We start from the raw sequence: 15,863 nt of genomic DNA on the forward strand, positions 1-15,863 counted from the left end.
AGTAAGTAGACTAACTATAGTCTACTTACTTACTAAAGTAAGTGGTAAGTTAGAAGAAATATTATTAAAGGTTTCATCTGTTCAAAAGTTAACGTAGTGCTAGGTACACTCAAGGTTATTTACTCGGCCCCATTGTTTTACACATTGTTTATTAATGACATCACTGTTTTAAATTTTGTATATTTTTGTTAAAGGTAGATGACCTGTAATTGTATTCCCATATTGTTGATAATTCTATTGATATGTTTATTATGCAGGAGGATTGGAATAGGTTAGGTTATTGCGAACTTAATAAATTATTTATAGGTTACAATAATTATAAGCACATCTCCTTTACAAGAAACGAAATTAAAATTACAACGAGGTTTATCATATTCATTAACATAAACAAATCGGCGCTCTCTGAACCGCGCGGCGCAATTTCTGACACTCGCGCAGCGTTCGGTCAATGCATATTATTTTACGTGTAGCAATAGATTGCGTATAATTAGAATGATTTGAGTGAATGTCTCTGAAAGCTATTGAAACAAGCTATAAGAACATGCAAAATAAACCATCTTGTAAACAAAATAAGGGTCACAACTTGGTGAGGGAGTAGGGTGCCGTACGGTACTTTCGGTTTTGGTGTATCTCGAAGGTTTTCTTTTTTGTGGTAGTGATAGTAAGTTTTATATAAAACTAGCTGACCCGACAGACGTTGTTCTGTCAATAAACGGTTCGAGAGATATGGTAAATGCGTGGATGAGGGATCATGACACGACAAACTATATTTGTAAGCCTTCCTTAAGCTTCAACGAATCTATTACAAAAGATTTAATTGAGGTCGGTCGAATAGTTTTGGAGTTATTAGGAAACATACAAACATACATTCTCTTATATATACAGGGCGTCCGAAAGTTATGGGACATGAAGGGAAAGTACCTTAAATATCGTAGATAGGGTTTTTTTTAACGGACTCATTAAAAGATTGGCGATTTGCGTAAGACAGGAGGGATCACATTTCGGGCATTTAATTAATTAATTTACATACAAATACCCACTTAATTGACTACTTTCTCATATCTACATATCATAAAAGTAGGGGTGTTTTTTTTTACATTTAAGTCGGTTCGAGTCCCAGACGAGGCAAGTAATTTTTAGAAAATCTTTGAATGCAGAATTACTAACTTTTAAAAATAACATAAAGTCTTCTTTCAGTAAAATACCCTATCTAAGATATTTAAGGTACTTTCCCTTCATTCCCATAACTTTGGGAGACCCTGTATAGATTATAATTGTAAGCACATCTACACCATAGTTAAGTCCAAAATTGCATCTTATTTGTAATTATGTCGAATAAATTATGTCTATAGTTTAAAGAATACAGTGTATCTCAGGTGTTTAAATTTATATTTACCTACTATAGATAGATGTATTTAGGCAGGTCTGTCTCACTCGCCGTGTAGGTATCGAAATGGTAAGAATATTGATTTTAAATTACGATTACATACCTATTTATATTATAGAAAACACTCAGCAATTTTTATAACAAGCCCTTATACTAGGCAGGTACCAATACTTTCAGGTAAAGAAGTCAACCCTAATGTCGTCAGAAGAGGTAAGAGTCATGCGATAGAAAGAGAGGCAACTTCTAGGTGAATAAAAAGGTAGGTTGGTTGCGCTGTGCGATCTGAAATACACCTTATTGTATGGTCGCAAGAGTCCCTTTTTTTTTAATTCATTTCGCGGAGTGAGACTTCCGTACTTGTAATTATATTATACTCGTATATTCTATGATTAAGGTTATAAAATAAAAATATATAATTATTTTTCGTTTTATTTTTGAATTTCCATTTGCCTCATAAAATTTCAATATTGTTACAAATTAAATTTCCAAATTATGCCACCACTGCTATTAATATTTGTTATAAATATTCATCTTAATATAGGCATGGTGAGGGACAAGGCGGAGGGAAGTTGTAAGGTTCCGGGCATGGGGGCATGCAGGGGCAGGGTGGGGGGCATGGGTTGCAAGGTGGGGGGCAAGGGTTGCATGGTGATGGTGGACATGGGCATCGCGGTGGAGTGTAGATCGTCGCTGGTCCAGTGCAGGGGGGCATAGCCCTCCCGACGTTAATTGTTGGGGGGCATATGATTGGCTGGCCGCAATCCCCAATGCAGATGGTGCCACAGTCCGGAGTGCGATAGCAGCGCCACGGTGCGGCGGCAGCTGTACTCAGTAATGCTGCAAAAACGTTACGGTGAAAGAACTTAAAATATTATTGTTTGATTTACGTGAATAAATTATGACGTATCTGATGCGCGGGGCCTTCTGCTAACTTGAAATTGAATTTACAAATGACAAAAGGATCACCAAAACCACTAAGGTTCGACTTATGAGGTTTGTGTTTCCAATCTTGCTCTACGGGGCTGAAACCTAGTCCCCTAGACTGCAAGACCGCCGCAAAAACGATACCTTAGAGATGTGGTGTTGGAGGCGACTCCTTAAGATTCCTTGACTTTCCGAACCAACAATTTCATCTTGAAAGAAGTCCTCCACCTGGCCCTACGTACCTAAATTACTTCCCCACCAAAAGGAGCGAGAGGATGCTCATCCACGTGATGGACGGATCTGATCAAAGCAGTGACCCAGCCAACTGTGGTGGAGTGCTCCCGCAATGCTACAAACTGTCAAAAGTGGACGCATCGCGCGGGAGGCAGTACGACCCAAAACTAAGGATACCAACGACGACTAATGTCACACGATCTTAGCGGGAGATCATGATTGAGAAAAAAAATAATGCTCTAAGCCTGTTGTAAAATACCAGACGTTAACATTATACGGCTGAGATTAAAATTAATTAATTTAAACAGCTAACGATTTGAGCGCGTTCAAACAAAACAAAATAAAAATCTTCTCAGATTTATACCAGTGGCTCTTTTACACAGGATGCCAGCTAGATTATTGGTACCACAACGGCGCCTTTTTATGCCATGAAGCAGTAATGTGCAACATTATTGTATTTCAGTCTGAAGGTCGCCGTAGCTAGTGAAATTACTGGGCAAATGAGACTCAACATCTTATGTCTCAAGGTGACGAGCGCTATTATAGAAGCGCTCAGAATTTTTGGGCACTACATTGTAATGGCATAAAAAAGGCATAAAATGCATTTATTTTCTCAAAATTGATTCCCTTAGAATTCTTTTTGATGTCATTTCTAATATACTAGATACTACTATCGCTTCGGAAACAAATGGCGCTCTGAGAGAAACTCTCCCACCATTCCTTTTTTTGCGCTTTTTCAATAAAAATATACAATATTGCACATTCATTTCTATCGCTATATAATTATCATAATCTAGTCCCAGGCTGTCCGATCACTTAGATATTCAGTTGTGGAGTAATAGGATTTACGATAGAGCCATTCTTTAATAAAACATTTAAATTTATTCATAGATAATGCCTGAACAGTGGCTGGGACTTTATTATAAAAGTGTATTTATATTTTATGATGGGCAGGCGGTATCAATAACCATCATCATTTTCAGATTAATAATAGCTGTAAGTATAAAATATTTGAAAATAAAACCGTCTACTTTAGACATAGATAAGTATAGCTTCCAAACATCCAATTAAGTGAAGTTTGCAGTTCGAGTTAACTTTGAAATTCGATTTCCGTTACCTTGTACCAAGTTGCTACCCGTAAGTAACCGCAAATTAAGTTGGAACTCAAGTTTAAGTACAGACATGATACGCCAAGTTTGTTTTCCTGTTAACTTCGTCAAAAGATTGATATAATTTTATTAGGTCTTCTAATATGATTGACAGGCTTCAGAAAAAGGCATTAGGCCCGGTTTCCACCAAAGCGGAGAGGGGAGTAGATGAGAGGAGATTAGACGCGAAGTGGTCAAGTTATTTAAACCAAAGCGGAGAGTAGATTACCCGCGAAGTGGTAAGGTTATTTAAACTAAAGCGGAGAGGAGTGGAGACGAGAGATTAGCCGCGAAGTGGTAATGTTATTTCCACCAAAGCGGAGACGAGAGGGGACGAGTGGAGATTAGCCGCGAAGCGGTCAGGTTATTTCAACCAAAGCGGAGAGGAGATGTGAGCTCTGCATAGCGGAGATGTGAGCAGTGAAAGCTTGAATCAGAAGAGCGCAATTGTAGTGCCGCTCAGAATTTTTCGGCCTTTCAAGAATCCTGAGCGACACTGCATTGTAATAATCAATTGCCATCAGCTGAACGTCCTACTCGTTATTTCCATAAAAAAAGTAGCTGAACTCAGTGGTTTCCGTGTAATTCAAACCAATCACACAAGCTAGATGCTTGTGTGATAGTTGCCGTAATAAAAAAGCTATTGTTCTTAAGTAGTGCGATATCTAATTGGACCAATCCTTAATCTAAGGTAATAACTATTGAATATCGTAATACTTACCAATAAGAACCAAACCGGAGAAAGCCATGTCAGTAAATGAAGTATGATCTTAAATTATTCTTTTATATCGACGCGATGAGTTATATTGTATCATTTCACACTCAGTTGGGTGTGGCGTAAACATACGTTAATTTAAACATTACCGAGTACATACTTTTGTCTTTTTGTAGCTGAATTAAAAGAATTGTTAATAAACGTTTGTGTGGTAAAGGTTACTATAAGATAAATGACTTTCATAATGATACCACTGATTGGGAATGGAGCGACCGCCCTCAGGCTAATAAATAATAAGTATTTATGTACAATATTACTTTGTTTGATGAAAAAAAGCTCGCTGACTTTGCGCCCGTTCTTATCAGGTCTGGGCGTTCTTTTTGGAATGGGTGGTAGTATTTGACTTTCAATAAGTGAATACATCCTATTTTTATTAAAATATTTGAATTTTAATTTACATTTTTTGTACTCCTTTACTTTTATCTGTCATTTATTCAGCCACGATCATTAATATTGGTAGGTACATACTTCTATATAGCTATCTTATTCGTTCCCGAAGTCATTGCGATAAGTGATCATCGCCTTTTACTGAATGGCGTTTGGATCGCATAGAAGAATGAACGAAATAAAATTGCGTTTCGAAACCTAAAATGATATGATTTTAGCGGTGATTTTAAAATCGCTTTATAGCGCCAAATTATAAACCATTAAGCCCTTTTTTGTACTTATTAAATAATAGTAATATAAATAAATATAGTTCTTTGAATTACAAATTAAATGTTTGCTTATGTGTTTTCGTAAAAATAACGAGTTAGCAACGCACCTCCATTGATGTTTGATTTGACAGGACCACAGAGTACATTTTTTTTAAATTCGTACTGCGAATAGGCTTATAGCCCGGGCCCTTACTGCCTCGTTTTTAGTATTTTCATTTTTGGTATTTATTTTCAGTATTTTGTTTTACAAAAAAGTCCAATAAAGTATTCTCATCTCATCTTTCATCATTAAAATTCGTTTTCTGTATGTTTTCTCTATTTATTAAAAATTATTAACAACATGATTCACTTTCCTCTAAGGAAGTAGCAAGTTTTTTCGAATCGCTTACTTTGACAAATAAGCTATCCAGTTTAGGTTGAAATAACACCTCATGGTACGAATGAATGAACAAACTAAATCAGTTTGCGATTCAGTTGATATCATTTTTGACATTCAATTGACATCATTGCGATTTAATCAGTTGATTTGACGTCAACCTAAATTAGATTGCTCTAATCACGTCGTGGTACGAAATAGCAAAGCAGGTTGTCAATTGAATCGCAATAAGAGTTCATGGTAGGCCCCCTAGAGGTCCTCTCGCAAAATCGACAACGATATATTCGGTACGATAAGATAATAACCCGAATATACCTACCCTACTCTAACAAATGTTCTTATACCATATCGTTTATCGTAACCATATTGATTTTTTTACGATGTTAGAGTGAGTGAATTATACGCAAACTATGTATAATCTGTGCTTTTTCGCTGTTAAGTGTCAAAAGTCAAAACATAGCTTAGGCGCTTAGGACCATGCCAGACTCTGACACCACCAATTTGCATCATTTACATAAAATGATAATATTCAAAATTATGTAATGAATATAATATGACAATTTAAAATTGAATAAACAATACAAAACTCGCGGATAATAAAATGTAAAAAAAGTTACTCAACCCTTCGCGTCGACTTCCTATTTCTCAGTCATTACTTTCTACGCATAAACGATCAACAAAATGACTTAAATTTCTTGGTAGTATAAAAATCCTGTTGAATAGTAAATCGCACATAATTATTTTAATTTTATTTATTAAGTATGTATATTGTATGGCAAATATATCTATCCGTCTTGAAACGATAATAGCAACGACAGCCTAGAAGGTGTCGTTGAGATTATCGTAAAAGTGACGTTTGATTGTTTGTCAAATTGGAATATTCGTTTCTGACATTTTCAACTTACAGTAGGGTTAGGACAGATAATATCGAAAAATCTTTCGTTTGTTCAACCATCGTTTCGACATTTAATACGATGTAACTAAGAGTAGGATTCGACACGACTAATGCCACGATATATCGAATATCGATTTTAGGAGTAGGCCCCCTGATTCGGGTCGCATGTCAATTAAGTCAAAAATGACGAAACCCGATTCGGGTCCGTCAGCGAAATAGCGGACACATTATTTTGTTCGTTTAATTTTTGCTAAAAATTACCAAGTCGTACAAAAAAAAGAAAGATTCGTTGCGATGCTCAACTCATGGCAATCGTGATTTTATGACCCTCTTTATACAACTGTTACATAAAATTCCACCTTCGCACGACTCGCTACAAGTTAAAATATCATCCACACCATCTGGATGTGTGGCGGTCCTCCACAGTGCGGTTTTCAAGGAGCTTTCTTCCGCGTACTACAATGCTGTGGAATGAGCTTCCTTGTGCGGTGTTTCCGACACGATACGACATGGGTACCTTCAAAAAAAGCGCGTACACCTTCCTTAAAGGCCGGCAACGCTCTTGTGATTCCTCTGGTGTTGCAAGAGAATGTGGGCGGTGGTGATCACTTAACTCCAGGTGACCCGTACGCTCGTTTGTCCTCCTATTCCATAAAAAAAAACTATTATGGTCTTTTTTTATTAAAATAAGGGACGAGACGATTATGGACGTTCAGCTGATGGTAATTGATACATCTTGCTCATTACAATGCAGTGCCGCTCAGGATTCTTGAAAACCCTAAAAATACTGAGCGGCACGTTATGTTAAGAGCGACATGTTAAGTTTACATTGTGTTAGTGTGCGTGTACTGCTCAAAATAGACGTTAATTCTAAACTTAAATACCACTGGACGGTGGTTGAAAATTTTTTGTGCCTATTTGAAGCGCCACTCGCGAGCATCGAGAGAACTAATTTTGACGTATAATAAAAAATGACTGCGAAGGAACCTACAAACCTCTGACGTATTTTGGCATATTTAATTAATTTCATTCGTTTTCTGTGTGTTATTTATACTTCAAGAATCAACGTAATAAAGTACACAATTTTATTTTGTAAATAGTTTCCCACCGCCCCATGTTTGCTGAGGTTGTCATCACTTGTTTTAGTACCGCAGACTCTCGCTACATGGCCAACACAAAAGCACTTTGACTGCAGCCAGTCCAGTGGTTTAAAGTAGAGTTCAGTGCGTAAAAATGATCTAAGATGAACCAACCAACCTAAAAGACCCGCCATGTCGTCGACACAGTTTCATGTCCATTTTTTTTTAAGTGAAACTTTTATTACATTGTCTCTAACTTTGTCGTTTGTGTGTTGCATGTCGCGTGACTGTCGGGCGGCGCCTATAGTTCGCAGCAGCTGACCGTGTAGTGTATAGACTATTACTCATTTGTGCCAGTGCTCCACGCTATTTTGTTTGTTTTTGTCAGTGTTTGATATAAATGTTGTTTGTCAGTGTTTAATGTAATCCCTTTCAATCAATATTTTTAACCAGGGCTAAGACACAGAGTTCAATAAAAATATTAGTTGGAGACTTAGTCTACTTTTATTAAAGTGAAACTTTTATTACATCGTCTCATACTTTTTCGTCTGTGTGTTGCATGTCGCGTGACGGTCGGGCGGCGCCTATAGTCGCATATTGGATGCAATTGCGTTCGGGTGGAAGACTAGGTTCGAACCCCACACACTTGATAAAGTTTTTATTATTTTATGAAAATGTAAAGCATAATGTATAAATTTGTTTTTTTTTCTATCCTGATATAATTATTTCGTGAAAAAAGTTTCACTTGCATCGTGGTTTCATAAAACCACACAAATGCTTTTTTTTATTAATGATTCTTTAATCTTTTTGGTCATGCCAAATCCAATGTTAATGTTAGTTAAAACGTAAATCATCCGTACATGTATATAAATGGTCTAAGTAACGCGTTACTAATTAACATTATGTCAAACATTCTAGAAGCATATAAAAAGCCGCCTATTTGGCAGTCTGTAGGTCTTGGAAAAATGGGGCGTTTGACAGCAGTAGGATTGTTAGGTGAGTTAAAATTATCTTTAATGCTTTGACGTATTATTTTATTTTATTTTAAACAATTTGTTATGTTTTTAAAGTGATAACCCTCACTTCCAAGGATTAATACACAAATAAAATTTGAATATGCAAATATTGGGGTTGAGCAGGTTATCAACTGTAAAGTAGATCCTGTAGATGAAGCCACAACCCGAGACTTGAACAAAGCATACAAGATTTTATAACGAGACGTCACTGGAACGGTTAGCTCAGTTGGTTAGAGCGCCGGCACGGAACGCCGGAGGTCGTGGGCTCGAGTCCCGCATCGTTCATAAAATTTTGTTTTCAAATTTTATTTGTGTTTTTTTATTTTGGCAGCAAACAGTGATGAAAAATTGTCTTAATCTAATTCTTAATAGAATAATAATTAAAGTAAATATTCAGGAAGTATTTGGAAATTAACAATAGCATAACGCAAACACAAAAAGAAAACAATAAAGAGAAAAAATACAAACATTAATTGCTTTTTGTAAATAAATCGTTAATTAATGATTTTTAAAGATTCTTATATTAGTCAAATCAAATCAAATCAAAATCAGTTTATTCACGTAGGTCACGGAAATGACACTTATGAATGTCAAAATTGAATATTGAATTTACCGCTACTTCGTAAAGGGTTGAGCTAATGAGAAGAAGTAGCAAGAAACTCATTGCCACTCTTTTATATCAAGATTTACATTTACATCGATTTACAAATCATTTCAATTACAATATAATATGTAAAATGTAAAATGATGCAACAAACACACTCAAACGTCAAATAGTCAATGTCTTACACGAGTAAGTCAAAAAAGTAAATGTAAATTGATACAAAAGTTATTGAGTACAGTAGCTGCATCATCCACATACACCATAAATAAATAAAGGTATGCTGTGAGCATTTTATAAGCGATTATAAATAAATAAATATGTATATATCCATAAATCCAAGTGAGACCTTTGATTATTGTATAGTTTCAAACAGCGGTAAAGAAAGCATTTTAAGCAAAATTCGATTTAATTTTTTTGACAGTGAATAAATTGTTTGTTCTACGAACACATTTAGTCGGGACTCTGATTTTGATCTTTTCTACAAGGTTAGGATACTTACTGATGATATATTGTGATTTCAGCGTTTTTCATGTTTCTTGTAGTATTATTTGTACAAAGTTTAACTACGCAACCAAGGCATTTTAGTTTCAATTATTAGCAAAGTTTAATAGAACATGTCAACGTCAGACATTGTTCGAGACTGGCTCGAGTACGCCCACTTGTATTGGGTGTAGTATTAGTTGCCGCACTTTGCGACTACGCCTGCGGTATCTAGTTGGAGCACAGCGGAGGCCAATCCTTAATCTAAGACGTACCTAAACATTACTTATACAGATAACATTAAAACATTCATTACCACCTTATTTCGTGGCAGTAATGTTCAAAGTCTATTTGAGGGACGGCCGGCTCTTTCGCACATTTTGTCTATGATGTATTTTTAACCGACTTCGAAAAGGAGGAGGTTCTCAAATCGATTCAATTTTATGTATGTAGACCGATAACTCTGGTATTTATGAATCGAATTACGTGATTCTTCTTTAGTTCGATGCGGAATAGATGCCATTTGGTCCCATAAAAATTTCACGTAGTTCGGCCCAGTAGTTTTCATTTTATGTTACATTTTTGTTTACGTGGATGATGTAATTTTAGTTTGTCCGGACCTAAATTGAAATGACTCTTGCTTTGCTGTTAGACAACCGATGAAAACAGGCCAGGTTTATTAGTTTAGTGTGCGTGTGCAAGCTACGACTCACACTCACGATTTGTATGATACTTTGTGTTAGTGTGCGTGCATTGCCCAACATAGAGGTTAACATTCAACCTCAATTTTTTTCGACGTTTTCACAGTTGTCACAGTTTATCTATAAATATGACCTAAGGATTAAGGCACTAGCACACTAAGTACATACAGCCTAATATTAGATAACCTCTTAAACAGGCTCTAAATAATAGATCAACTATACGTCTAAATAGACTAAAAAGACAGTTGTGAAAACGTCCAATAAAATAGACATTAGAACTAACCTCTATTTTGACCAACTCACGCACACTAACACTAAGTGTCATACAAATCGCGAGTGTAACACGTGGGCTTGTCACGTACACCTAACTAATATTCCTGGCCTGTTTTTATCGGTTGTCTAACAGCAAGAGACTAACTGGACGTATTAATTATCTTAGCTCTAAATATATTACAATATTAAAATATAATTATTAATTTTACAAAACTGACAGGTAGATCCAGAGATTATTGTGTTCAAACAAACAAGAAACACTTTCTTTTATAATATTAGTAAGCTTTCTACTCATGTTATTTCATTATTTTATTTCCAGGTTTAATCGCTAGCACTTTAGCGGCACCTGCACCACAAAATATACGCTTATCTATACCGGCGCCATGTTTCATGCCGCCTCCTTGCCCCCCACCATGCGATCCTTGCCCCCCACCATGCGATCCTTGTCCCCCACCATGCGATCCTTGCCCACCACCATGCGACCCATGCGCCCCACCATGCGACCCTTGCGCCCCACCATGCGACCCTTGCGCTCCACCATGCGACCCTTGTGAGCCGCCGTGCCTTCAACCATACATACAACCGCCATGCGAAAGACCGCCTAGTAAGTATTAAATGATTTTGAAATTTTGTCAATTTGCTTAACCAGAGTCTCTGAAGCAACGCTTCTTAGCCTATGGGTGGTACCGCTCAGTCTATCACCAGGACTAGTAATAAACAGAGGTGTGGATCGAATGATCCGGCTCGAAGGACCATTTATGCGGAAACTTTAGAATAAAACTAGCGGACTGTAAACACTAGTTGTAACGCAAAATGGTAAATTGATAGCAGAAATGCGCGTGCGCAGTTTGGCGATAAGTAAGGTGAGTGCAGGCTCCCCCGGCTCACGTATGTCATTAACATCATAAAAAATATGCGCGTAGCCGAGTGCCGGCGGAGACGCCCGAACATTAACCGATTCCATACCATTTTTGGACAAATCCCACACGGTAAACTTTCGTACAAAATATAAAAGAAATGACACTTAAATTATTTCTAAATGTGAATATGTGACAGAAAGACCAGAAGGCCCTCCTGATTTATGATTTGTTGTATCTCAATCATATAATACAACCCCAATCATATTTTACCACTCTTAGGAGTTAGAGAAAAAAGTAAGAAAAAACAGTACCCTAAAATGATCACTTTGTTGTCAGTCCGTGAAGAGCCTTTATCTCGGGAACGTGTGAATTTGAAAAAAAAAATATACTCAGGTAAACCGGAGTCTGATAAAGCAGTGAAAGAAGTTTTAAATTAACGTTAAAACAAGACACGAGTGTTTTTGCCGAAAAAACGTATATTTCAACACTCTCAAGGGAGTAAAAATTTATAGGGTATTTTCCATTGACCAAGAACTCTAAAATTTAGCAAGTAATACTGTTTTATACTACAAGTATAGGGAAAAAAATAAAAATAAAATGTACGGAAGGCGCGTTCGACACACACTTGGCCCGTTTCTTCAATAATCAAATCGTTTTATCGTTTGTAGGTCAAGTTAAGACTTTAACGGCCGTTCCCAATATACTATCTACTGATAGAGATAAATTTCTAGTGTTAGTAATTACCTGTCCCAATATACCCGATAAGTCATTCTTATCGCTTTCTATTGGGACGCGTGAATTGCAATTTCCATACAAACTTCTATCGCTGGTAAGCTATACGTCGTCCTATTGAGAGACAACGTGTACGGATGAGGTGAGTTACCATCGATAAGTTGAGTGGGAGAGAAAAGTCAACGTTAGATACGATTTTTATCTCAAGTAAGAGATAGACTGAATATTGGGAACGGCCGTAAGACGTACATCGAGACGTCACTGTATTGTGTGAAATTGACTCTTAAGAAATAAAAATACTCAATCAGTCGTTTCTTAAAATTAGTTTTAGTATAAATGTTCAAACATTATTTTCTAATTCATACGTTTTTCCAGCTACATGTGGTAACGGAGTAGCCAAGATTCAAATCCAAAGAACCGGAACCAGTGCAAAACTACAATCCATGGGATTCCAATCCATAAACGTACCCGGAGGAATCCTGTTCATCAAACCCAAGCCAGACCTGGTGATAACACCACCTCCGATCCTAGTCAGACCACCTCGTCTTAACCCAATCACACCCCCAGCAATTACTGTACAACCACCACAACTTCCTCCAATTACCCCGCCACCAATTTGGGTCAGACCTGCACCTTTGCCACCCATAACACCACCACCTATCTGCGTCAGACCTTCCCCATTGCCACCAATTCAACCGCCAACCATCATAGTCCAACCACCACGACCAAGTCCGATTCAACCCGCTCCAATTACAATTAGACAGCCTGCACAAGCCCCTATTAATCCACCACCAATTGTGGTAAGACCACACGCCCCAGCTACTATTCAGCCACCAACCATCAGCTTCAGAACTTCCGTGATTTCTAGAGGTAGTTCTGGATGTGAAGGAAGTGGTGCTGGAGACAACAGCTATGGTGGTGAGGTTGGTCGTATACCACCATGCCCGTCCAATCCATGCTCTCAATACTGAAAAAACAGCCTAACTGCTAACATTACACCTTATTAGCAAAGGAACTCTACCTGTGAATGCTAGGAATACAGAAACAGAATAACCCGATTAATTATAATCCTATCAGAACTCAAAGCGAATGATGGAACGCTCACATTGAAGCAGAAATAAGAAGAAATGAAGAGTGTTAAAGATATATAAAAACTTTTTTCAAGTGTCGTAAATAATAATGACGTATTTTATACTACCAGATTAAATTGACTTACTTTAGAAGACAGGAAAATATCTCGCATTAAGATTGATGGTTTTTTCTAAAATGCATCCAGATATGAGCTACTATTTTAGCCTCTAAATAAAAATAATTAACCTTTCCCTGCAACTAAAATTACAGACAGTCCCAGAAGTTTTTGTAGAAATTGTAACTGAGGAAATCATTGCTTTTGAGATACTTGGCTCTAAAAGGGTTCTCCGTTTTTATTTGGAGATGGTTTTGAGATGATCCATTTGGATAGCCATGAGATAATTAGGATATAATTATTGAGTTCTCGAGTATTATTGCCACTTCCTTATCAGGAGAAAATTGAAAACTTTAAAACAAATTTTACATCATTCTTACTCATAACACAGCTACTACTGCAGGTATATTGTGATGTTAATTCCATCTTCGATCTCGGCTTAAGTCAGATTCGAACCTAAGTCGGATTCTGTTTCTTTAAAGAATTTTGTTAGCAGATTTTTTGTAAATATCTGAACTTCAATGAATGGCTTTCCCTAACGGACAATGTGTATTTAGAATACCCGTTATAGTTTTAATTGTATGAATGTTTGCAAATATAGCTTTATTGTAATTATATTTTGTTGAATAAAATTATGCAATTACATTATCGTTTTACTTTTTTGTATCCTGTTAAGTTTTTATCTCATTTACTACATAGATATCTGCTATTTTTAACCGACTTAACAAAAGATTCTTAATTCGTCGATATTTTTTTTTACGTTTGTTACCGCAGAACTTTCGTTTCTTTCGAGCCGGTGTCAGCCTTGGTGAGATGTGCTTGTGGGACCGCGGCAAAATGACACTGATTCGAAAACAACAATAATTGCAACCAGAATTAGATTTTTTTTAGATTGTATAAGAATACGCAGTTCTTTTTTTACTATTTAGTGCATATTATATCTATTGCTTTTGTTTAGTTTTTTTGGAGTCGGTTGTTTATTACTGTTAAAATTTTTTATTATATATATATGTAAAATAACGAGAAGATACAACGCAGATTACAGCATGCAGTGTAGTGTCACTTAGTTTTCTTGAGAACCGGAAAATTCTGACGGGCATCTGAATCGCTTCACACATTGAGACATAAAATGTTAGGATCATCTAAAATCTAAATCGCTTGACACATTGAGACATAAAATGTTAGATCTGATAAACTCAGGAAACAATATCAACAATAATTAATCCCCCATTACGGACGAGTATAAAAAGAAGGACTCCGCGCTGTGATATTAGCAAGTAAAGCACCGTTATGCTAGTGTGTGTGCGGGTTACGGCGTATACTAGTAACACAATTTTTTCTCCCTTAAATAATCATATATGGCCACAAATATTTATATATAGTATCGTTTTTACACTTTTTCACAACTCACAACGGCATTTTTAAAATATTTTATTGAGACGCAAACTGATCTGTCACAGACTATGAGAATTCTGTATAAATAATTAGTAATTATCTATAATGGCCTCCTATCGGCCTGTATTAGTGTAAGTGTGTGCGTGAGGCTATGTATTTACACGTTAATCGGCTTGTTTTGGTGCTACACTGTTATGTAAGGTGGACACCCGTACCAACATAACATTATTATTAATACAAGGAAAAAATTACGACGAATAATATCAAACGCCTCTTTAAAAACGATACGTTAAAATTATAACTCATTGTTACAGACAGAGATACACTGCAGTAGTTTAATAAAATTAATTTACTTATAAGTTTACTTTATTAGCTCACAAGCTAAAATAAATTTTTCTTTCTTTTTACATAACTTCAGTATCTGAGACTTATTCAAGATATTTTAAAATTTTCCTTCAAATTGCGCGCATAAAATCTAAACTATTCCGTTCATATTTACAGAAGCGTTGGCAGCCATCTTGTTTTTCGCTCACCTTTTTTATTCGTAGACGACGCCGTAAATTCCCAGCACAGTTTATCTGAAAATATGATAAAATCACATTATTAATTATCTTCTTATTGTTTAAAAATCTTCATCGGAATCTTTTGTTTCATATTTCATTCTATGTTTATAGTCTGGCACTTTATATAAGAAATAATGTGGCAAAAAACCCTAATCTCATCCCATAGTTGGCAAGGAAGTTACTAAAAGTGAAAGCCTATATTTTTTTTGAATTTTCCTTGGTAACGGTAAGTTTTATCAAAAATATAGCCCATACATAAATTGAAGATGTAAAAAACGACGTATCTGTCATTTACTTTTGAGTACTTTGGAGTACATGACAGATACGTCGAACACTCTTGATATATCAGTCACTTAGTCTTAGCGTGCGTTGCTGAAAATATAACCAAACCAAATATAGCCAACAGTTCAGTCTATCTAGACGTATAAATGATCTAAGATTGTTCTAATGGTGCTATCAGATGTGTCCTGTCAAAATAAAAATAATATGTTTTTGTTTGTCACAACTAGGTCTGAAAATCGTTTAGCAAAGAGTATTGATTTTGGGTCTTTTTAAACGGCTTAAAAAAGGAGGAGGTTA

The 15,863-nt window shown here is 36.2% G+C and overlaps 1 protein-coding gene across 1 annotated transcript in view; it reads left to right on the plus strand.

Annotated features, from left to right (window-relative positions):
- LOC126974165 (protein enabled homolog) overlaps positions 1–13,969 on the plus strand; it is a 38,665-nt gene extending 24,696 nt beyond the window's left edge. Inside the window, exon 2 of the mRNA XM_050821603.1 lies at positions 12,429–13,969. Coding sequence (XP_050677560.1) covers positions 12,429–13,111 — 683 coding nt within the window. The 3' untranslated portion in view covers positions 13,112–13,969. The remainder of the gene's footprint in view (positions 1–12,428) is intronic.
- The last annotated feature ends 1,894 nt before the right edge of the window (positions 13,970–15,863 follow it).

The sequence above is a fragment of the Leptidea sinapis genome, chromosome 2, assembly GCF_905404315.1.
Source record: "Leptidea sinapis chromosome 2, ilLepSina1.1, whole genome shotgun sequence".
Lineage (NCBI taxonomy): Eukaryota > Metazoa > Arthropoda > Insecta > Lepidoptera > Pieridae > Leptidea > Leptidea sinapis.